The sequence below is a fragment of the Myxine glutinosa genome, chromosome 4 (genome assembly GCF_964187855.1).
Source record: "Myxine glutinosa chromosome 4, kmMyxGlut1.1, whole genome shotgun sequence".
NCBI classification, from domain to species: domain Eukaryota; kingdom Metazoa; phylum Chordata; class Myxini; order Myxiniformes; family Myxinidae; genus Myxine; species Myxine glutinosa.
Genome location: NC_136264.1, coordinates 79,388,009 through 79,413,008, shown reverse-complemented (window position 1 = coordinate 79,413,008; position 25,000 = coordinate 79,388,009). Strand labels below are relative to the sequence as shown.

General features: G+C 43.6%; 1 protein-coding gene across 8 annotated transcripts in view; it reads right to left on the bottom strand.

Annotated features, from left to right (window-relative positions):
• Positions 1-25,000, bottom strand: part of HUWE1 (HECT, UBA and WWE domain containing E3 ubiquitin protein ligase 1) — a 334,325-nt gene that overhangs the window by 144,431 nt on the left and 164,894 nt on the right. For all 8 annotated transcript variants that reach the window (XM_068112748.2, XM_068112754.2, XM_068112750.2 and 5 more), the window contains 10 exons: positions 16,148-16,417; positions 14,635-14,787; positions 14,065-14,192; positions 13,804-13,885; positions 7,586-7,762; positions 6,016-6,169; positions 4,446-4,810; positions 2,145-2,340; positions 1,674-1,841; positions 1,409-1,563 (listed from right to left, as the gene is read on the bottom strand). In XM_068112748.2, the coding sequence (XP_067968849.2) occupies positions 1,409-1,563; positions 1,674-1,841; positions 2,145-2,340; positions 4,446-4,810; positions 6,016-6,169; positions 7,586-7,762; positions 13,804-13,885; positions 14,065-14,192; positions 14,635-14,787; positions 16,148-16,417 (1,848 nt within the window). The remainder of the gene's footprint in view (positions 1-1,408; positions 1,564-1,673; positions 1,842-2,144; positions 2,341-4,445; positions 4,811-6,015; positions 6,170-7,585; positions 7,763-13,803; positions 13,886-14,064; positions 14,193-14,634; positions 14,788-16,147; positions 16,418-25,000) is intronic.

The following is a 25,000-nucleotide window of genomic DNA, read 5'->3' as shown; positions in this document are numbered from 1 at the left end:
GCCAGTGAGGTGCTCCATTTTAAACTGTTTGTTCGATATATGCAGCTTATATATAAACTGTTTGATGCCTTGGGTCCATAATAAAAATTTGTATTGGTGTCAAAGCCAGTGACCAATTGCAAATTGACAGCAGAATTAGGTTTACATACAAGACACCATGTAAATAATCCAAAGGAAGAAACAAAACAGTAAGCTCTTCAGTCTTCAGTTATCTTAACAGTAGAAGACAATTTTTATGCCTCCGCCGACAATGTCGCCGTAGGCATTATGTTTTTGGGTTGTCCATCCATCCGTCCGGGCTATACCTCGTTTTTCTCAGCAACCACATGTGCGATTGAGACGAAACTTTCAGGGTAGGTGTGACACCCATGCAGAATGTTTTCATGATAATTGTGATGTCATAGGTCACATGGTATGGCAGTCATCTTGGATTAAACGCAAATAATGACAAAATTATTTTTCGGAAACCACTGAATGGAAAAATTTGAAACTTGGCACATTGTCAAGTACTCCCAATGGGGAACAAAAGCATAATAATGATAACATCATAGGTGAAGTGGTATACCAGCCAAAAATGTTTCAATCAAATTCCTTGTCCTAAAAATCTGAAATTGCATGCACATGATCTATGACCCATTTGTATTGAAATATTTAATTTATGACATCACAGGTCACATGGTTTGGCAGCCATATTGGATTAAAAACCACCTTTAGAGGCCATTTTTCCCCGCAAAGCGGGGGATGGCCTTTTTCGGGAACCATGGTTGTTGTTTTTTGGTCCCCTTTTTGAAGCAATGTTTTACGGCCGGATGCCCTTCCTGACGCCAACCCTTTTTGCCGCCTTTAACGACAAACAGGGAATTACCAGTGAACTGGTACTCAATTAGCCGACCTCGGAAGGATGACAGGCTGAGTCAACCCCCCTGGCGTTAATTCAGCGATCGACCGGGATTTGAACCCAGGATCCTAGGATCCTAAGCCGGCACCCTAGCCGCTAGCCCAACACCAGGGTTCCGCTAGCCCAACACCAGCCGCTAGCCCAACACCAGGTGCCAATATGGCAGCCATATTGGATTGAAGGAAAATAGTAAATAATTATATCTCTGAAACCGCTCACCCTGTCGATGCAAAATTTTACAAATATCATCGAACAGCACTGTTGCATGTAGTTTGAAAATGATGTCATAGGCCACGTGGTTTGGCGGCCATCTTGGATAGAAAAATGAACCTCATCCAATCAATACGAAACTTCACAAACATCATCCCCTACCCATACATATGCAGAGTGATGGCATCTACTCGTTGTGGGACGATGCGGAGGCATATTGGCGACAGTCACATTGTTCAGTCACGACAGTGTAGTTTTTGTTAGTTCCAGAAAGAAAGCGGAAATCAATCTTGTGCTCACATTGAGCCCAAAGGATGTTGGCTGCTCATAATCAGTGCTTGCGAGGGGTCCAGTACGAAACTGTTGATCTATGTCATCACCCAGATCACGCAAAAGGTGGCTCAGCTCTTGTGTCATGTTCCCAGTGCCTCCAGCTTTGTTATCTTGTTTCTCACCTGAACAATGAGCAAAACAATACAGTATGATTGTTACGTCATGTGAGAGAAAATTTTTTTTTGATTTTTGATGGTACAACAGGAGATGTGTGCAGGAGGCAATCACATACCCTCATCTGTCACATGTAGAGCTGCCAGGGCATTCAGTAGGTCATGAAGAACATCGCGAATAGCATCCGACACTTGGGGCTGGGGTGCTGGCTTCACTGGTGTGGTCTTGAGTAGCTGCACAGCATTCGGACCCTTGATGCGGAGGTTTTCAGCATCATCATCAGATGCTGATGTGCGCACACAATAAAAAGGTCACACAGCAAGCCTCCAAACTCAAAACTTTTTCAGTCACCATATGATTGCCCCCAATATAAACAAAGGGTCCAGACCTGTCACAGTCCAAAATACAGAAGATAAAAGTAAAACAATGGACCAAAGAAAATGCTACCATTTACACAAAAAGGGTGCCGTTTTGTCATTAATTTTATTGCTGGGAAAAATAAAAAGGTTAATTGCAATATAGTTACCACCCATTGATCCTGAAAGAAAGCACGGAAATAAAATGTGCCAGTAATATCCAAAACACCCACCAGAGCCGTTACCACGTGGAGCTGGCAATGCAATACGCATGCAGCTCTTAGCCACCTCCACAAATATATCAGGATGGCGGCAAGCAGCTGGGCCCAAAACACGCAGAATATAGTGCATCTCTCTGGTTCCAAGGCTCCCGGACACCACACCAGATGTGGTGGAGCCCGCACCACTTGTCACCGCAGAGCGAACAACCTATTAGCATAATGAGAAACATGCAACAAATGCTTTACTCACACTCACTTTAAACAGGGCCAAAGCCTAAGACTTGGCACATATGCACGGATGTATTTTGGCCTTTTTACCCGCCAAGTTTTCACATTAGACCAGCAGCTTTGACAAAAAAAAGAATACCATGAAGAATTGCTCCAGTTATACGATGTACTTAAAAGCCCCGTCAAAATGGAGTCGACAATAATCCAGAACTTAACTTTTCCCAATCATCCGTCTTTGACAAACCTTTTCATAGCCATTGCGGTGAGTCCCGAGCGTCAACTTGCCCAATCAGAAGCCCGAGCGAAGTTAGCCCGGATGTTTCAGAAATCAACAGAATTTCCAGCGCTGCCGTCAAGTGAATGGTACATGAGATGAAGTGATCCCATTAAGTCAGCCTCGTGGAGGCTTTTTAGTCTATCAGGAGAACAGTGACAAAGACAATTACGTTTTACCGTTTTATTGTCCCCCGTCGCACCGTGGAGCGAAAGGGGGACTATGGTTTTCCCCTCCGTCCGTGTGTGTGTGTGTGTGTGTGTGTGTGTGTGTGTGTGTGTGTGTGTGTGTGTGTGTGTGTGTGTGTGTGTGTGTGTGTCCGTGCATGCGTGCGTGCGTAAGCAAAGGACCAAATTCTAATTTGGTGTGTGGGTGGAAACCCACGTCAAAATCCAAGATGGCCACCGCCATGTATGTCTGACGCCATATATGTCTGAACCTTGTGAGCGGAATGTCTTGAAAAATAAGTGAAGTACCAACTTCTAATCTGGTGTGTGGGTGCATCTAGGCATAACGAAGAACGCTATTGAAAATTGGGTCGCCACGTCAAAATCCAAGATGGCCACCGCCATGTATGTCTGAACCTTGTGAGCGAAATATCTTGAAAAATAAACGAAGTACCAACTTCTAATCTGTTGTGTGGGTGTATCTACGCATAAGGGAGAGCGCTAATCAAAATTGGGTCACCACGTCAAAATCCAAGATGGCCACTTTGAATCTTCCACTTTGTCAACTCGCATCACTTCAACGACGGGGGACCTAGGCGTAACGCTTGTTTACATAGCATGCATACTCCAAAGTTTCACTGCTACCGTCGAGAGAATCTGTTCCGTTTTCTCATCCCGTCAGTCGTTTATCTATTTATTTAACAATTACTCCCTAAGGCGAGCATGTACATCTACCTGCTGGATTTCCAGTGATGCATGTATTCGAGTATCCCCGATTAGGGTTAAAATGTTAAATATTTTTCTTTATGACCGTGGTTTTAGACCGTTTGGAACTTGGCCACATGCTGCACCATTCAGGCGTGCTGGCAGACTAACTTCAAAATATCAGGCGCACACCAAAACTGTTATCGGGAGTAATGAAGTTAAAAGTTATCAGGAGTTGAAGTAATGTTATTAGGAGTAATGCATCACTAAGTTATTGAATGACAACAAAAACGATGAAGTTTAATTTCAGTTATGAACTCTAGTATATGTCAAGTTCAAAAGGAAAACTTACAAGTACTGTACACAGACCAAATGTTTTTTTATTTTTTATACAAACGAGCAAAAATCTGCAGTTTCTGGAATGCCAAAATCAGGTTTTGTATTTCTTTGTTTTCATGTCGTATTCCTCGATGTTATTAATCAACATGTTGGTCAAATAAATTTAGATTTTCAAAATTAAATTCTGCTTTAAGAGTATCAAAATGTTGGCATGATTCAGTCATTTTTACGGACAAAAATGGCTGAGAATGCAAGACCCTTTAGGAACCTCCGGCATCTGGCGCCCGCCCCAGGGCCCCAAAACCTCGGCCTGTAGTGGTAGGACCCTAGACTGGCAAGATTTCATTCACAATACATCTCCCCATTTATATATCCTAAACGCATATCCAGTATAAAATGTTGATTTCTCTTCCCTAAATCCTAACATTTATGAACAGAATTTATTTTATTTCCCGAAATAAATCTCCCACACTAAACAGTGCAAGTGAAAACATCCATCCATAATGGATGTGAAAGCTGGAACGACAACATATTTCAACGTCCATGCACAAGTGTTCATCTATTCAGCAGAATGGCACGGTTCGTTTGAAAATATCTAACCTTCTCCATGGTGTGCCACAATGTGCCTGGCTCCTCAAGAACATGCCGGAAGATTAGTGTGGCGAGCGGCAGGAAGCCAGTGAAGCGTGCAGCCTGCGTGAGGCTGAGAAGGAGTCGTGTTCCTCCCAGCTCCGCAAAAAGCAGCGCAGTGTTGTGATCACGTGTGAGCCTCAAACAGAGTCGCAGTGTACCATGCAGTGTGTAGGGGTCCACTGGTACACCAAGCATGCTCACACATGCCCGAACTAGCACACGGCACTGTTCCTCAGTGAGTCCCCGCACAACCACTGGAGTGGCAGTTGAACCACCCAAACTACTGTCGGTTTCAGCCTCAGCTTGCACAGCCTCAACTGCTGTGCTGGCATCTGAAAAGAGAACACACTCAAATTAACTCTGCCAATAACTTTGCTGTTGTCTGTTTATTGCAATCTTTAAAAACAAAAGTCAAATTTCAAAGCATAGTTCCTAATCCAATCAGATATTGCACTGGACATGTTTTGGTTTGGTTTCTTCTCTTCTTTTTTCTTCTGCAGAGTCGAAGGCTCATGGAAGGGTTGGAACATAAATTGTACACACAAAGACAAATATGACACACCAGACTTGACTTCAGACAAACAGCAACTAAGCATGGGGAAGTGACATCACTTCCCAGAGCAGAGCAATCCATCAGCGCAACGTCGCTCTTCTCTCCACACTCAATGGGTCAATTAAGGAATTTTATACTCCACGTGGAAGGCAACCAATGGGGTTTGTCCGTGCTTTATCTCTTCAAATTCTGAGCATCAAGCAAAGAGGCAGCAGGTACCATTTTTAAAGTCTTTGGTATGACTCAGCCAGTATTTGAACCACTGACCTCCCAGACTCAGAGCGTACGTTCAAACCACTATCCCACCTCCCAAGTGAAGCCAAGTAATTCAAAATCTTTATCGATAATCACGTTTTAAATTTGTCTCGAGAGCATTACAAAATGATAATTACTGTACGTTTACAATTCAAACTTTCATAACAGAAATGCATTGTATGAACTCCGCTCATATAATGGCAACATCAAGCTCACCCAAATGCCTTCTGGAAGACCTATTGAGAAGGAACCCATATCCTAAACTCATTCAAAGCATATTTTACTGTGTCGCAAAAGATGACTAACAGGGTTGGTGGCAGGAAGGGCATCCAGCCATAAAACATTGCTTCAAAAAGGGGACCAAGGTGCCCGGAAAAGGCCAAACCCTGTTCTGCAGGGAAAATAGCCTCTAAAGGTGGTTCATTCAAAGCATATTTTACACATCTCTGCTTTTGCAACAAAATTATTCCACCCTCTATCTGAAAATATTCAAAGCATAAGTGAAACGTTACTGGACTAAGACGAAGGGAAAAAAATCAGCTTAAAAATTAAAATGTTTATAAAAGGCTTTGCACTAAAATAAGGATAAAACGGTAGAAAATTAATGTAGAATAGAAATATGCAAAATGTCTTTTCATTGCAAGTGGAGAACCTTTTGCATTCTCTCATACTCCAATTGGGTTATCTTATCCAACAGCTACATAAAGCAGGATGAAAGCAGCAACAGACCTTTTTCTTGTCGAGCCTTGTTCTCGGGCTCAGGAACATCACTGGATTGCATGGAATCCTGAACTGGAGGAAGAGCTTTTGGAGCAGACTCCTTTCTTGGTAACCGAAGGAGGGACAGCATCACAGGCCTTCGGTTTCCTGTCTCCTCATTAATCTAGCAAGTATCCAAAAAAAAAGTAAACAAAGATCACGTGAAAACTATAGTACACCAAACAATATTAAAATACATCAAAACAGGCACAAAATATGGAATTAATATATAAAAGAAGAAAATTGTTTCCACCCTATTTAACTGCCTCTGCAGATCTGCCGACACACCTTTAAGGATTTGTATCAAATCGGGAAATTTTACACAATATTTATTTCTTCAAAACAGTCCTAAATATTACACTGTAGCGGCTACCGCTGGGTTTACACAATCGCCTTGCACCTACCAAGGACGCGGAGCGATCACCATGCCGGGCTCGTCCAGGACGCCCGGGCAGGCCCGCTCTCAACTTGCCAGGCCTCATCCGGGACGCCCGGGCATGCCCCCTCTCGCCTTTCCCGGGCAAACGCTCCGGGATAATGTGTATATATATTGCTGCCTGATAAACGGGCTTTTCAGAGTACCCGAGTTGTTTTGTTTCAATAAAGAAACTCGGACGAATTCCAGCTTTTTGTCGCGTCCATTCTTCCGATTACGTGGGAGCACAGCTCCTACAACACTTTGATTGAAATTATACATCAAAAACAAATACGCATTACAACTCTGTTGCAGTTTGTGAAAAAAGAAAAACAATCACCCACTGAATAAAGCAGTATCAGCTGCTGAAATGCTGATGTTGCAGCACCAGGCAGCCTCATAGGCTTTAGCAGCCTTTTTTGTTGGGGGAGAGGTGACCATAAACACCTGTGCCACAACTGCAAGGGTTTGACCAACAAGGGGTGCCTGAACATATCCACCCTGTTTAGGTACTGATTACGAACGATCTAAACTTTAGCTGGGGAAGAACGAAGTCAAAGTCGATATATTTATTTTGACATCTTCCTTCCTGACTACAATTTACCAGCTGCCATACAAACACTTATCAATAGCAAGTCACCATAGGTGTCAAGTCCAAATCTTGTTTAATGGTGTTTTTTTCTGACGACACCCTCTGCCATTGACAAAAACCAGTCAGCAATCGAAAAGTCGTTGGGCCAATAAACACAATGCAAATACTAAGTACCAGGATGTGAGGCCTTCAAACCTGGAACAATCTTTTGACTACACTGGGCAGTTTTGGCGGGTTTTGACTGTGAAATACAAAAATCACAATCCTTTCATCTCGATACCATTTGGAGAAAACACATTCCCAACTAGTTTTGAAAAAGAAAAAAATTGCGGAATGGAAAATGCAATCGCAGAGTCCAATATATCAATACATTTTTGTTCAAAAACGTACGACATGTCTAAATATTGCTCAAGAGCACATTCCATCAAAATATTCCACCAGTTTTGGACATATGACCTAGGCCAGAACTTCTTATTTAGTAATGCCTTCGAGTTTCCCAATAAAGTAATAAATCATATCAAATAGATAACAACCTGAACCGTTGTGTTAAATACGACAGTGTAACGCCGGCGCCCAGCTGTGAAGCGGACGCTGCTTTCTCCAGCTCGCCATGCCGTATCAATTGTGCTGTTGTTTCCACTGCTATATGTGCACCAGCGGCCTGAGCGGTCATCAAACCAACGCCAGTTGTTCCCAGAGGGTTGCAAGTACTGTATAGAAGGGCAAATGCAACTGTCAAACCCTGAACAAACCAACAAGCCAAGTGACAAAAACTTTCACTTTTACATTAAAAAGGGAATTTTTTAAATATAAATTGACCTGCAAAAAAATGTTAATGTGAAACAATATCTCAGAGACTCAAAATTACTTGGCATCATCAACATCACTTTTGAGCAAGAAATGCACGATTAAGCAGCAAAAATGCAACCCTCGATCAATGTTTTGACCTCTGCCACCTAAGGTGGATGGTGGTTATGGTTTCATCCGTTTGTGAGCAGGATATATTTTTTTAATGATGAGACGGATTTGGACAAGACTTTGTGGACAGGTTGGGTACGTGACAAGGACAAATTGATTAGATATTGGTGACCTTGCAGATCAGGATACGAGAATTTTTTTTTTTTTTTATCAACAAAGTGCTGTTCTAGTATTTTTTGTGGTCGTCACGATGTCTTTTCCACATTGTTACATTTGTAAGATTCCTAAACATGCATGAATGTGGAATCATCCCGATTAATTTATCACTTTTTCTATTTTCCTGAAAGCCTCAAAGTACACATAATTACTTTCAACCATTTATTAGTATTAATGTACAATTTCCCAATTCATAATTGGGTAGGCCTGTCTGGCATTCTCAAATAACGAATGACTTCTGATCCTTTACTACAGGCATTTGTCCAATGTCTATTTAAGTCATTGCAACGAATATTAAAATATAATGCAGGTAATACAATGCTGTGCCTCCTTTCCTGTGCCTCCTTTCAATTTCAAATACAATGCTGTGCCTCCTTTCCCGCTCCCTGAGGCTCATTTGCACGAAGTGCTTGAGGCCTCCTTTCCTGCCTCCTGAGGCTCGTTTGCACGACGTCCATGAGGGCTCCGAGTGTTTCTGCTCACTGAGGAACTCACCTTCGAAAGTGTTGCGTTTACATTCTGTACGCCTGGCCATCTTAGCTGCTTAACGTGCAGTGTAAACGAACCTTTTCTTTGTTATGAATGGTGATCTCAACCTTGTGGAGGAGCTTGTATGTGTAATGTATTTGGGAGGACGACTCGGCCATCCTTGTGCTTTTACATGAATTACAATGACTTGGACCGGTGTGTATGGTGTGTACCCTGGTTAGAATAGGTACACCGTATCCCTGCGTGTCGTAAGAGGCGACTAAGAGGGTTGGCGTCAGGAAGGGCATCCGGACATAAAAATATTGCCTCAAAAAGAGAACCATGACAATTACAACTACATATGGGTAAGGTACAGCCCGAAGTGGAGATCGGTTTCTGAGGTTTGGGACATGGAATGTAGGGACAATGACAGGGAGATCAGGAGAAGTGGTGGAAGTATTGATCAGAAGAAGAGTGGACATATGTTGTATGCAAGAGACGAGATGGAAGGGAAGTGGTGTGAGAATGGTGAAGGGTAGGCAGGGACAGAAATACAAGTTTGTGTGGCAAGGGTGCCCAGAGGGCATGAATGGTGTTGGTGTCCTGTTTTCTGAGGAGTTTGTAGACAGTGTGGTGAGTGTGACTAGAGTGAGTGATAGGTTGATGATGGTGAAAATGATGATTGGAAAGCTCTTGGTGAACGTCATCTCGGGATATGCTCCGCAGGTTGGTCGGAGCGATGAAGAGAAGGACAAGTTCTGGTGTGCGATAGAGAAGCTGATGGAAAACGTGAAAGATGAGGAAGTTGTTGTGGTAGGAGACCGAAATGGACATGTGGGAAGGAGTATGGACGGTTTTGAGGGAGTTCATGGGGGTTACGGATATGGTGTGAGAAATGGAGAAGGTGAAAAGATTTTGGAGTTTGCTGATGGAGCTGATTTGTTGATTTATAATACTCAGTTCCAGAAAGAGGATAATAAGCTTGTTACATACACGTCAGGTGGGTCGACGACAACCGTTGACTACCTAATGGTGCGTAGGCGAGATAGGGGGCACCTCCGGGACACAAAGGTGATCCCGGGGGAGGAGACTGTTTCACAGCACCACTTGGTTGTCTGCGACATAAGGGTGAAAGGTGCGAGGAGAGCTCGACGGGTGAAGTACCAACCGAGAATGAAGGTGTGGAGGTTGAAAGAGGTGACAGTAAGGGAGGCATTAATAGAGAGGCTGAGTAGGGTAGAGGATGATGTGGTTCAGCTTGAACGTGGTTGGATGTCAATGAAAGATAGTCTGTTGGGAACCGTTGGTGAGGTACGTGGATGGACAAAAGGACCACCGAGGCACTCGGAAACATGGTGGTGGGATGATGAAGTTGGAAAGAGGATTGACGAGAAGAGGAAGAAGTTCAAGGAGTGGCAGAAGGCGAAGGGTACGGGAGCAGAAAAAGCAGAGCATGAAAGTTATAAGGCAGCCAAGAAGGCTGCAAAGAAAGAGGTAGCAAAGGCACAGGAGGCAAGAAGGAAAATGTTCGGAGAACGCTTGGATTCGGAAGAGGGTCAGAGAGCGGTATTCAGGATTGCAAAGCAGATAGCAAAAGAGGTGTGATGTAATGGGGGTGAGTTGCTTGAAGGATGAAGTGGGACAAATCGTTGTGGACCCAGGTGGAATTAAAGGAAGATGGAAAAGATGTATGGAAATGCTGTTGAATACAGAGAATGAATGGGATGGCAACATAGAGAGTAACCCAGTTTTAGGGACCGGCAGAGAAGATAACTGAGAAGGAAGTTGAGGAAGCGATAAAAGCCATGAAGAGTAGAAAAGCGGGAGGGCCGACAGGAGTTGTGGGAGATATGTTGAAGGCAGCAGGAAGTTGGGGTGTGAAGAGAATGGCAGAGATCTGTAATCTGGTGGTGAAAGGTCGCATTCCAGTGGATTGGGAACTGAGTACCCTCGTCCCTTTATACAAGGGGAAAGGTGACCCTCTGGAGTGTGGCTCGTACCGAGCGATAAAGTTATTGGAGCATGGAATGAAGGTATTGGAAAGGGTGTTGGAGAGGAGGATAAGGAAGAAGGTGAAGATCGACGAAATGCAGTTTGGATTTATGCCTGGAAGAGGAACGACAGACGCGCTCTTTATTGTGAGGCAGTTGCAGAAGTACATGGAGAAGAGTAAGAAGTTGTTTCTTGGGTTTGTTGATCTGGAGAAAGCATTCGATAGGGTTCCACGCGAAGTATTGACATGGGCATTGAGGAAGTTAGAAGTGGAGGAATGGTTGATCAGAGTTGTGATGGCAATGTACAAAAGAGCGCGCACAGCTGTAAGGACGAAGGACGGGAACAGTGGTGAGTTTGAGGTGAAGGTGGGAGTGCATCAGGGGTCGGTACTAAGTCCACTACTATTTGTAGCTGTGATGGAGGTGCTGGCTCAGAACGTAAAGGAGGGTTTACCGTGGGAGATGTTGTATGCAGATGATCTGGTGTTGATTGCGGAAAGTATGGATGGACTGAAGGAAAAGATGAACAAGTGGAAGGAATGTATGGAGACAAAAGGTCTGAAGGTGAATATAGGAAAGACGAAGGTGATGGCAAGTGGTAAAGCATGTGTTGAGGTGGAAAGAACTGGGAAGTGGCCATGTGCTGTGTGCAGGAAGGGTGTCGGAGTGAAGTGTGAACTCCATTCAATGTACAATGTGCACTGAGTGGGTTCATCAAAAATGTAGTGGTCTGAGAGGGTCATTAACCAGTGTGGTAGCTACATTCAAATGTAAGGTGTGCACAGAGGGAGCTGCAGATGGAGGAAATGTTGAGTTGGATCTTGGAGATGGCGTGAAGCTGGAAGGTGTGAAAACATTTTGCTACCTCGGAGACATGCTGAATGGAGAAGGTGGATCAGACTCGGCAACGGTTGCTCGAGTGAGATGTGCATGGAAGAAGTTTCGGGAACTGAATGGCGTGCTGATGAGGGGAGTGTCGTTGAAGCTGAAGGGAAAGGTGTATGCTGCATGTGTGAGAAGTGTTATGATTTATGGGAGCGAGACATGGGTCATGAATGTCGAGCAGCAACGAAGGCTGGAAAGGGTGGAAATGCGAATGGTTCGGTGGATGTGCGAAGTATCGTTGAGAGAGAGGAAGACAAATGATGAATTGCAAAAGATGATGGGAACAGAGCCTGTGATTGATGCAGTGAAGAGGAACAGGTTGAGATGGTTTGGTCATGTGTTGAGGAAGGATGAAAGTGACTGGTTGAAAAGAGTGATGGAAATGAATGTAGAAGGAAGTAGAGGCCGGGGAAGACCGAGAAAGACCGAGAAAGACTTGGCTAAAGATAGTGGAAGAAGAAATGCGGGCAAGGGGGTTAACAAGGAGAGATGCAGAAAATAGGGCAAAATGGAGAAGATCGTCATGGGGACCGCAAGGCTAACTCCCGCTCTCGCAGGGAAAATGGCCTTAAAATGCATGTTGTTGTTGTTGTTGTAACAAATATTAAAATACACCCATCTCAACTAGTCTTAGACCTGCATGTAATACAGCAAGTGTAAAATGTTGCACTAAAACGGAGAAGCGTGTTCGTTTTTAACAATGCGTGAATACCTTTGCCTTTTTTGGAGAAACTCGAGTACCAAATCGCAAAAAATACAAAGGTGCCACATGCATACAGTTACCAGTCATGTCGTAGTGAGTAACAAGAAATGTACTTGGCCAGCATGTGCAGCGTAGGTCTATGTGGTTCGCAACTACAGCAACTGTACTTCTGCAACTGGCAGTATTTGCCCATTCTTCTGTACAAAACTGCTCATGTGCAGTCAAGTTGCTTGGGGCGTGTTGATGGACTGCAATCTTCAAGTCATGCCACAGATTTTGATTGGATTTAGGTTGGGGCACTGACTGGGCCACTCAAGGACATTTATCTTTTTGTTCCTTAGCCACTCCAGTGTAGCTTTAGCTGTGTGCTTCGGGCCGTTATGCTGAAAGATAAACTTCCATCCCAATTTCAGCTTTCTTGCAGAGGGCAGGTTTTCCTCTAGGATTTTTCTGCATTTTGCTGCATCCATTTTCCCTTCTATCCTGACAAGTGCCCAGTCCCTGCTGATGAGAAACATCCCCATAACATGATGCTGCCACCACCATGCTTTACAGTAGGGATGGTGTTCTTTGGGTGATGTGCGGTGTTGGGTTTGCGCCAAATGTAACGTTTTGCATTTGGGGCAAAAAGTTCCATCTTGGTTTCGTTAGACCACAAAACGTTTTGCCACATGGCTTCAAAATCTCTGGTGTGGTTTTTTGCATACCTCAAATGGGACTCAAGGAGGGATTTTTTGATTAATGGCTTCCTTCTTGCCACCCTACCATACAGGCCAAACTTGTAGAGTGCTTGGAATATTGTTGTCACAAGCACACAGTGAAAGAGCTACACGCCTTTATGGCAAACACTGGTCAAAGTTGTCATTTGCCTGTCAACCTCTCTGATCAGTTTCCTCCTTGCTTGGTCATCCAGTTTGGAGGGACAGCCTGATCTTGGCAGAGTTTGGTGGCAACATATGCCTTCCACTTCTTAATGATTGTCTTGACTGTGCTCCAAGGGATATTCAAGGTCTTTGAAATATTTTTATACCAATCCCCTGATCTGTGCCTTTCCAGAACTTTAACCTGGAGGTCTTTTGAAAGCTCCTTGGTGCTCATGATTGAATCTTTGCTGTGAAATGCACTACCCAGCAGAGGAAACCTACAGAAATGGCTGATTTTATTCTAAAATAATCAGAATCACTACAATTTAACACAAGTAGAAGCCAATTAACTTGTGTGATTTTAAAGGTGATTGGTTACAACTGAGCTAATTTTCAATTGCGATTATAATGGGAGTGGACACTTATCCAACCAAGATATTCTAGTTTTGTATTTTTAATTAATTTACTGAAATTTGTAGAATTTGTTTTTCACTTGGAAGTTGTGAGTTACAATGTCTAAATAAAGGTGGAGAAAGTCTGATTTGATGCATTTTAATTCCAGGCGACAAGGCAACAAAAGGTGAAATTTCTGAAAGGGGGTGTAGACTTTCTTCATCCACTGTCTGCTTGCATATCTGTTGTAGAATCCATGAAACAAATTATATAAATCAAGAAGGATTGCTTTATTAATTATTACACAATACCTTGTTCATTCGTGATCTCCGCTTGGAAGCAACAGACATCTTTTCATAGAAATCAATCAGGAGCAGCAACGGAGTTATCCACCTATGAAAAGCAATGTTCAGCCACAATACCATCCATGCTCCACAACCCCAATGGGTTTATGCATTTGACAAACTTCAAAGGAAAATTAATTAAAATAGCTCAAGATTGAGGGATCTGGGAGAGGGGGTGGTTAATCGACATATAATTTGGTCATATAATTAGAGTGAAAAAATCATTACTTGGGTGTGCATGGTTCCTTTTGATCACGCGCAGCAAGAAGACATGGCTGGGCAACCTCCAAAAGCTTGATGAGCACATCAAGTATCCCACTTGACTCAACAATACGTGCACATGGCAGCTTCAGCTCCTGACAAAACAGCAAACCAAAGTAGTTTTAACAACAGTTGTATTTTTTCATCCAATCATATGAATAAACAAAGATACACAACAAAACCCAGACAAGACACACTTGGCAAATCACACCCATGGATATATAATATTCCATTCCAATGCAACACGTGACACACATATATGTGAATTCCCAATATATGTCAAAAAAAAATTCCCACAAATATATCCAAACTCTTTCAACTATGCATTTGGAATTATTAGTCCTCAGATTCGCCCACTCAATTGAATTCCACCAACACATGTTCCATTTATCACCTGCAATGCTTCTCAACTCATATATGACTTTTATAAATGGCCGTTTATTGCATAACCTCAGTCTTACAGAAATGAGACAAACAAATGAAAAATGCAAGGCAACTGTAAAAAAAAAAAATTCCAACGTGAAAGTAAAGTGGCACCTCAAAGAGAAGAGTGAGCAGCAATATACGTGTGGCAAGGTTTGATGCCTGCGGTAGAGTTGCCATCTGGCTTGTCCACTCCAGCAGTGTCTTGCTGTCACTCGTAGTCAATGGCACTGCTGCTTTGATGAGTACATTAGCTGCACCCCACACCTGCAACAAAATGCAATTTGGTCTATTGGCGTACAACAACCTTTAACCCGAACTATAATAAAAGCTTATGAAGCCAAAACAAATGATACAAGGAAAAGCATGAGACACAAAACAGAGAAGAGCATGAGGAGGAGAGCTGGGAGGAGGGAAGCTGGGAGGAGGGGAGCTGGGAGGAGGGGAGCTGGGAGGAGGGGAGCTGGGAGGAGGGGAGCTGGGAGGAGGGGAGCTGGGAGGAGGGGAGCTGGGAGGAGGGGGAGCTGGAGGAGGGGAGCTGGAGGAGGAGAGCTGGAGGAGGAGAGCTGGAGGAGGAGAGCTGGAGGAGGAGAGCTGGAGGAGGAGAGCTGGAGGAGGCGTGCTGGAGGAGGAGCGCTGGAGGCTGAGCGCTGGACAATGAGCACTGGAGGAGAGCTGGAGGAGGAGCGCTGGAGGCTGAGTGCTGGACAATGAGCGCTGGAGGAGGAGCGCTGGAGGAGGAGAGCTGGAGGAGGAGAGCTGGAGGAGAGCTGGAGGAGAGCTGGAGGAGCGCTGAAGGCGGAGAGCTGGAGGAGCGCTGGAGGAGGAGCGCTGGAGGAGGAGCGCTGGAGGAGGAGCGCTGGAGGAGGAGCGCTGGAGGAGGAGCGCTGGAGGAGGAGCACTGGAGGAGTGCTGGAGGAGGAGTGCTGAAGGAGGAGCGCTGGAGGAGGAACGCTGGAGGATGAGCGCTGGAGAATGAGCGCTGGAGAATGAGCGCTGGAGAATGAGCGCTGGAGAATGAGCGCTGGAGAATGAGCGCTGGAGAATGAGCGCTGGGGGAGGAGCGCTGGAGGATGAGCGCTGGACAATGAGCGCTGGAGGAGAGCTGGAGGAGAGCTGGAGGAGAGCTGGAGAAGCGCTGGAGGAGGAGCGCTGGAGGAGGAGCGCTGGAGGAGGAGCGCTGGAGGAGGAGCGCTGGAGGAGGAGTGCTGAAGGAGCGCTGGAGGAGGAGCGCTGGAGGATGAGCGCTGGAGGCTGAGCGCTGGAGGAGGAGTGCTGGAGGAGTGCTGGAGGAGGAGCGCTGGAGGAGGAGTGCTGGAGGATGAGCGCTGGAGGAGGAGCGCTGGAGGAGGAGCGCTGGAGGATGAGCGCTGGAGGAGGAGAGGAAGAGGAGAACTGGAGGAGGAAAACCAGAGCAAGATAACTCGAGCAGGAGAGCAAGGGGAGAGTAAGAAGAGAGCAAGAGGAGAGTGAAAATGCAATTGCAGAGTTAAAGCACTGAAAGTACCAATGCTGGCTGGACTGACGACAGCAGGAATATTATACCCAAAATAACGTAGCAGCAAAGCAAACCAGAGTTGAGTAAGCATCCCAATGCTGCTTAAACAAATAGGACAGTCATTTTCACCTGTTCCACCACCTGATGCAACACGTCATCCTGGAAGTCTGAACCGTTGCGGCGAATAGCAGTCATGAGCAAGTCACGCACACTATAAACGGTGTCAGGAAGAGCATCCAAGAGATGCAAGCAACTGGGCATCATATCCTCGGTGAAATGCTGAAGCACAGATGGCTCCAAAGGTTCTATAGCGAGCATAGTTTCCAACAAGCGGGCTTCATCCTCCTCCTGCTTCTCTCGAGAACGTCGCTCCTCTTCCTCCCGCCTTCGCTCTGCATCCTGCATGGTTAGAAAAGAAAATGCAAAATATATTCAACATGCGGTTCATGTGTCCTCGAGTTACTCTTCTTCCATTCAAATATAATTTGTACTTCCGATCCAGATGTCTACCATGTCGGACAAAAAATAAAATCCTGAGTTGTGAAACTTGCAGCACACAGTCCAGGCTATGTACTGCTGGAGAATCACGAGGAACAGGATAAATGAGCAAGTTTAACTTGACTCAAGGGACACTCACAAAGGATGACCTTGATACAAATGCACATGGAGATGGAGATGACAAATCACTTTATGATAGCATTATTGCAAGCCCAGTACTGTACTTTCGTATTGTGCATCATGAAGAAATAGTCAATGCAAATGCATCACAATTTAGCCATTGCTGTTAGAATGTGTTAAAGATGTGTCGAATAATTTAAAGTCCTTTCTTATCCTTTTTGAAATAAATCAGGATTCTTTGTACGTGACAAAAAATAAAACAAAAACAAATTCAGCACTGGACCAAATCAAGATCAATTAATGTTCGGCTTCAGAATCCTAAATTATACAGGAAGATGTGCTACTTGCTATACTCATGCGCAATGCACTCAGTAATTATAAAACTCAGTAATATATAAAAGCAGAGGTGGGTGGAGGGGTGAGACATAAACGGCTGCGGTTACTTACTGAGACTGATGCAAGTCTGAAAGGATTTGCTAAACACCGATTGCAACAGAGAAGAGGCGTATTCAAAAATGAAGGCACTACCAACTCATTTAGCTGCCAAATCGTCAAGATCCAAGTCCAACATTTGAGCACAACGTGGTCTTTGACCAGAACGTTATTGTTTGTCGAAACATCAAACTTAAACAATGTCAACTGGGCACCATGAACAAGTTTATGGTGTTCAATATTGAATACAAATATTGGAGAATTTTACAAGGCGAAGTGTGGCATAGGTCTCGTCAGATTCAGTCTTACACACCACCCTCAACCACACACCCCTCCTCCCAAACTTTGCTTGGTAGCACAATGTTCAAGCAGAAAGTGAAAGTGAGAGCAAGAGTGGATATTTTAATGTTGGAAAGGGTATGAACCTTAAAATGAGCACCTGCAACACCAACTCAAAATAAGCAAAATAATAATAATTGTACACACCAAAATCAGCACTATACCAAACAAGAACGGCACTCAGTAGAGCACAACTCCACAAAATGGAACAGCATACGTTTTATATCCCAGTGATAGGCCGGATCCGCATCCAGACCTGAACCAAAATCAAATCAGCTTGTTCTTGTCACCGACCCACTCATACACCAAGTTCTGTCATCCATAAGCCATTCTCACTCCCACAACCCCCCCCTCCCCCACCCCCCACCCCCACCCACTCCCGTCTCCATCCTCCCTACACCCCGGCAATTTCCGGCCCCCTCAACTCTCCTCTCCTTTCCTTCACATCGCACTCCCTACTCCACTCCCCTCCCCCTTCTACATGTCCGTGCTCTATCCTTTTTAAACGGCTTCAATTTCCTTTTCAGTTTTTTTTTTTTTGCTTTCGCTATTCAGTTATTTTTATTTGATATATGATGTACCATGCTCGTGACTGAGCGTCTGCGTCACCAAAGCAGCTTCCTGGGCAAGGGTTATACGGTACTGGGTGGTTTGCAATTGTCTTCCCAGCAGTAGTTCGGACTAGAATTTGTAATTTGCTGAGGGTGCCGGCGATAGCCTGCCCACTCTTCGTGAAGGACACCATGGGGATCTTTAACGTCCATCAACTAATGGTGGAAGACGGGATGCCCAGTTTAACGTCAATCAGAGGGACGGTACACTCTGATGATTCACCCAGTCTGTGAAACACCGGAATGATAGTTTAAAGGTGGGTCAGGATTCAAACCCAGGCGAGACAGCTTTGAGGAGAGTGTGCATACCTCAGAATCCATCCTGTCTGCAGAGGTCGAACCTTAACGTACTGTTAAAAATCAAACTGCGATTCCATGTTGTTGTATGTATTACTATATGTTAAAAATGTATAATAAAAGTAGAATCCGAATCCAAAAAGATTGCAACCGATGTCCCTGGTCGAACAAACAATAATTACGTTTTGAAAGAGTGAAGAAAAAGAATTGAGAAGCATTTTACCTCATCCCACGAAGCCTAATATTTAAGTTTAAAAATCGTTCACCTAATTTTGTTCCGATTTCACTCCAGATTTTGACAATTATTTAGGCCAAGAGTTCTGATCGTGAAATATGGAATCAGATTTCGAATATCAGCGTTTAATAACCCTATACAATGCATTTTTCAATCTTATCAGAAGCCAATCACATTGCACCGAGCCACACACCAGCCAAACCCCGAATGGACAGCCATCTCTGATAAAATTGTGTGTTTGTGTGTGTGTATATATATATATATATATATATATATATATATATATATATATATATATATATATATATATATATATATATATATACCTATACAGACTTGGCATTTAATATGGAATATATATTTTTTGTGGGGGTGAACTTACTTTTCAAGATGTCTTCGAACCAAAAGTTCATTGGAATTATGTTGAAATTATTCTAGATTTTCTTAATGTGACCTTTAAAAGAAAGAAAAACCACATTTGACATTTCGAAACAAATAAATTGATCCTTGAAAGTGATGTAAACTGATATCGAACTCAATTCATGGAGAGTACTGTGTTAAACTTCTGTACGTTTTCCAGAAGTATCTCTTTATTTTGCACATTAGCCAAATTATTTTTTAACAAAAACAAAAGTTAAATTACGACTGGGATTACAGACAGTAAAATTACAGTTCAGTACTTCGTGTAACCCCCACGAGCATTCAGGAGAGCACGTACACGTTGAGGCATGCTGTTCATGAGATTTGCCAAAGTTTGGACAGGAATTGCTTGCCATGCAGTGACAATAGCCTGCTGCAATTCACGCACAGAGGTCAGCTGCTGGTCCAAGTGGTCGATTTGACGCGTTAATTCTGCCCACAAGTTCTCTATCGGATTCATATCCGGGGACATCGCAGGCCACTCCATATGCTCTACACCAAAGTCAGCAAGAAAGTGTTGGATCATGCGAGCACGATGAGGGCGTGCATTGTCATCTTGGAGGACAAAGTTTCCTCGAAAGGCTGCACGAGCAAATGGAAGCAATGTTTCTTCCAGAATGGCCCTGTACTTGAACTGGTTCAGGTTTCCATTCAGAACAACAAGGTCAGTTTTGCCCCCTGCATGAAAAGCAGCCCAAACGGTCACCCCACCACCTCCAGCTTGGACTCTTGGCACTATACAATCTTTGTTGTAGGCTTCATGCACTTGTCTGCGCACTCGGACCCGGCCATCTTGACGATAGGCCAGAAATCTAGACTCGTCACTGAAGATCACGTGATTCCAGTGTCCTGGCTGCCATTGACGGTGCTCTCTGGCCCACTGCAATTGGCGCTGGCGCTGTTATCTGGTCAGGCGTGGCTTTCTCAGGGGACGCCTGGCACAATAGCCTGCTTGAACCAGTCGTTGGTTGACAAGCCTTCTGGATACAGGCACATTTGTCAGTCGCTGCCACTCAGCCCTAAGCCGATTAGCTGACTTGCTACGGCCATTGCGGACTAACCGGTGCAGCTGGCGATCATCCCTCCTTGTGGTTCTGCGGGGATGTCCTGGCCTCGGTATTGGAGTAGGGACACCCCTCTGAGCATTTCGTTTCAGGATCTTTGACACCTGACCTTGAGTGAAGCCATACTGCCGAGCAATAGCACGGTCTTTCACGCCGTAATTTCGTAAAGCCACCACTCCATGACAAACGGCATTGTCGAGTTGACGGACCATCTCCAGAGGAAGCGGCAATAACTTTTGGAGACGTGCAGCAGTTGTTTTCCACTAATACAGAACGCAACAGCCCTTGTATACCCGACTGTGAAGCCAATCGTCAAATGCAGCTGTCCGTACATTTTGCCACGCCACCTGTGATATAATCCTGTTGTTGACCTCTTGCTGTGACAGACAATCAGTGACATGGTTCTTTTAACAAATAAATCACCAAAGTGGAAAAGAAACTCACCAGATTGATATACTGAGTTAAGAAAGTAAACCCAAGTCAAGGAAAAAAAATATTCCATATTAAATGCCAAGTGTGTGTGTGTGTGTGTGTGTATATATATATATATATATATATATATATATATATATATATATATATATATATATATATATATATATATATATATATATATATATATATATATATATATATATATATATATATATATATATATATATATATATATATATATATGTATGTATGTATGTATGTATGTATGTATGTATGTATGTATGTATGTATGTATGTATATATATATATATATGTATATATATATATAATTGAAATCTTGCGTGTTTGTATGTAACATTCGATCGGTCCGGGGGCGTGGCTTACCCCTTTGAGTAGTAATATCCACCATTTTATTAACTCGCATAGCTTTGAGGCCTGTTTTGTAGGCCCGTGGTGTCTTGCTCTCTCTCAGTTTTATTTCAAATCAAATTCGATATATCATTTCATTTTTCAGTCGGTAACATAGTTTTAGACTCGGTTGAAAAAAAACGGGAAGAAAATCCGATGAAAGTTTCCGTTTATAGAACGAAATGAATTCTGAAAGGCTTGCATCTTCAAGGCCATTGAGTCTGTTTCACGCCTTTATCTTCAATCTAAGTCGCCATCTGATTTCATTTTTATCGATGGTTTTAGACTCGGTAAAAGAAATAATTGAGAACATTCACGCACACACGGGAAATTGCAGAGATATATTTTAAAAATCGCGCCACGTTGATATACGACAATACACCGCCTAAAATAACAGGCATACAGTATATATCTCCGTCATTTCATTCAACATTATTACCCGGAAGTAAAATTTGTTTCAGGAAATTACCGAGAGATATTTCTTCGATTTTTTTTATTATTTATATGCGCATACACTTTAAATAGGTTTATTTGAAATCTTTAATTTTCACAATGTAATTTATTTGTCATTTGATGATCGGCAAAACGATAGCACAAACACAATACTATTTGCAGGAAGAATGTCGTATCAACCCTCCGACGGCGCTACGGACGCAGACAACGAATCACACCTCACGTCTATGGACGCGAATAGCAACATCCGCACGAATCAGTCATCAATGATTTTCATTGACGCGCCTGGAGGCACAGGGAAGACGTTTCTTATTAACCTGATTCTCTCTAAAGTGAGAGCGAGTGGAGAAGTTGCCCCCTGCGGTGGCCTCATCTGGCATAGCTGGTACCCTCATGCCTGGTGGAAGAACAGCGCACTCAAGGTTCCAAATCCCTCTGACACCGAGGGAAGATGGCGTATGCAACATCGATAAAAATTCCACTATCGCAGACCTCTTTCGAAGTACAAAACTCATCGTGTGGGATGAGTGTCCTATGATCAGGAGAGAGAGTTTCGAGGCTGTGGATCGCACGTTGCGTGATGTATGTGACAAAGACGAGCCTTTTGGAGGGATCTTGACGATATGCTGTGGTGATTTCCGTCAACGTGATCGGAGATAAGGGCCGAAATCACGTGTCACAGGTAAGTGATTTAGAACGCTGGAGAGGTGAGCCTTATGGCTTGCTGGCCCAAATAATCTCCCTGATGATGTCCAGCGTTCGCTTTAGTTCTATTCTCATATCTATTCAAACTGACATTGACCCAACGGGTCATGGGTCGTCTAGGGGTAGCATCATCATCATCATTGGCTGAGGGGTAGCATCATTGGCTGAGGCGTAGCATCATTGGCTGAGGCGTAGCATCATTGGCTGAGGGGTAGCATCATTGGCTGAGGGGTAGCATCATTGGCTGAGGGGTAGCATCATTGGCTGAGGGGTAGCATCATTGGCTGAGGGGTAGCATCATTGGCTATGGGGTAGCATCATTGGCTGAGGGGTAGCATCATTGGCTGAGGGGTAGCATCATTGGCTGAGGGGTAGCATCATTGGCTGAGGGGTAGCATCATTGGCTGAGGGGTAGCATCATTGGCTGAGGGGTAGCATCATTGGCTGAGGGGTAGCATCATTGGCTGAGGGGTAGCATCATTGGCTGAGGGGTAGCATCATTGGCTGAGGTGTAGCATCATTGGCTGAGGGGTAGCATCATTGGCTGAGGGGTAGCATCATTGGCTGAGGGGTAGCATCATTGGCTGAGGGGTAGAATCATTGGCTGAGGGGTCACATCATTGGCTGAGGGGTGGCATCATTGGCTGAGGGGTGGCATCATTGGCTGAGGGGTAGCATCATTGGCTGAGGGATAGCATCATTGGCTGAGGGGTAGCATCATTGGCTGAGGGGTAGCATCATTGGCTGAGGGGTAACATCATTGGCTGAGGGGTCACATCATTGGCTGAGGGGTGGCATCATTGGCTGAGGTGTAGCATCATTGGCTGAGGGGTCACATCATTGGCTGAGGGGTCACATCATTGGCTGCGGGGTGGCATCATTGGCTGAGGGGTCTTCTCCTCACTGCTCATTACTAAAAACTGCTCTTCTATGTGAGGATTGATAAATAAAAGCAATTAGAACCAGTAAATTTAGTTTTATATGGCATTTTGCCTCTATTAGAAAGTGTGAGAAAATGATATATCTTCACCATAGGTTGACCTTTGACCCCCCACTGTAACCATGGTAACCCCTTAATTATATATAATAACATTGACAACGGGTCATGGGTCGTCTAGTATATATATATATATATATATATATATATATGTATATGTATATGTATGTGTATGTGTATGTTATATATATATATATATATATATATATATATATATATATATATATATATATATATATATATATATATATATATATATATATATATATATATATATATATATATATATATATATATATATATGTATATATATGTATATATGTATATATATAATTATTGAAGAGTTTCGTCACAAAACTCGTTAAACACCAAAATTGTAAAAATTGAGTAACCCCTCCATACACACGGCAAACAGTCATTTACATATGCATATTTTACTATTTATTTTCAAAAAGCGATATAATACATAAAATTTAACAGTGCAAAATGTATTTTTTCACAAAACTCGTTAAGCACCAAGCCAGTTTTTTTGCAAAATGCGATATGTTCACATTCTACATGCAGCCTATCAGAAAAAACCTCTTATCTGACCTGAGTCTGCGCACAAGTGTTCAGCGACACTTCCTGTTTGAAAGTCTTTGTTGAAAAAGTGTTATTTGGTGGAGCGTAAATTCGAGAAAATGAACGATTTTGACGGACTTGAAGAAGCAGTTTTGCTCTCACCAAAAGAGAGAAAGCGAGGGAGATGTAAAGACAACCATGAGCAGGAAAAACGAAAGAAAATCCGTCATTCCGGAGCTGGGAAAGTGCCCGAAATCGGGTGTCAACACTTGCGGCCAAATGGTGCGGGTAAAACCACCCCCAAAAATCGAGCTTGTCAGGCCTATCTTTTGACGGATATTGATCTTACACTCAACCATGAAAAAATGTATGAGAAAAGCATGAAAATTTCGCAGGATCAGCACATCCTTACTTTGATGGACATCACTGCACCAAAAAGGAAACGAAAGCGAGCAGAGAGTGAGAATGCGAGAGATCGGAATGTATCTGTAAAGTATTATCTGCTGACAGACAACCACCCTGCGAAGTTTTTGTTTGCAAACAAACCTGTTTTGCAAAAACAAAAACCCTGTTTTCAAAAACCTGTTTTTTTCAAAAACCAAAAAAAAAAAACCCCTGTTTTCAAAAACAAAAACAAAAACCCTGTTTGCAAACCCACATTCACCAAAGTTCTTAGTGAGTACAATAAATCTAAATTCATTTATTGTCTTGTTATCACCGATTCACTCTGGTTATGTACAGGAATGTTTGGTTCCTTGGTTCCCTGTTCTGTAGTTTCCACAATCGATTGTGTGTTGTCCTCGGCTTTGTGACCATGTCCTCATTGCGGTCTGTTGTATTTGTCAGGCATCAGCAAGGATCGTGTATCGAGCGTGGCTCGTTACTACGCTGAGAATGCTGCAGCTCCCACTGAACGGCGAGGTGGCACTCGTAATGCCACTCAAAAAGAAGAAAAGAGAGAGGCAGTTAAGGAGCACATTCAGTCGTTCACATGCAGAGCCAGCCATTATGGCCGCCGTGGTGCCCCAGGTCGGAAGTATCTTCCATCTGACTTGTCGGTGAAGAAGATGTACGAACTTTTCACCAACCAAGATCACCAAGACACCAGCTACTCACTATATTATTCCATTTTCACACACCAATTTAACCTTGGATTTGGCCACCCCGTCACAGACGCTTGCTCCAAATGCATGCAATTCAAACTGAAGTTGCGGGACCCAGACATGACGGACGAGGAGAGGAAAACGGAAGCAGCAATGCTCATTCTCCACCGCAGACGAGCCAGAGCCTTTTATGATATGCTGGGGATGCAAGTGGACAACTCCGTGACTGTGTGCTTCGACATGATGCAGAATCTTGTGTTGCTGAAAACTGCCGTTGGGCAGGCATATTATTCCCGGCAGCTGT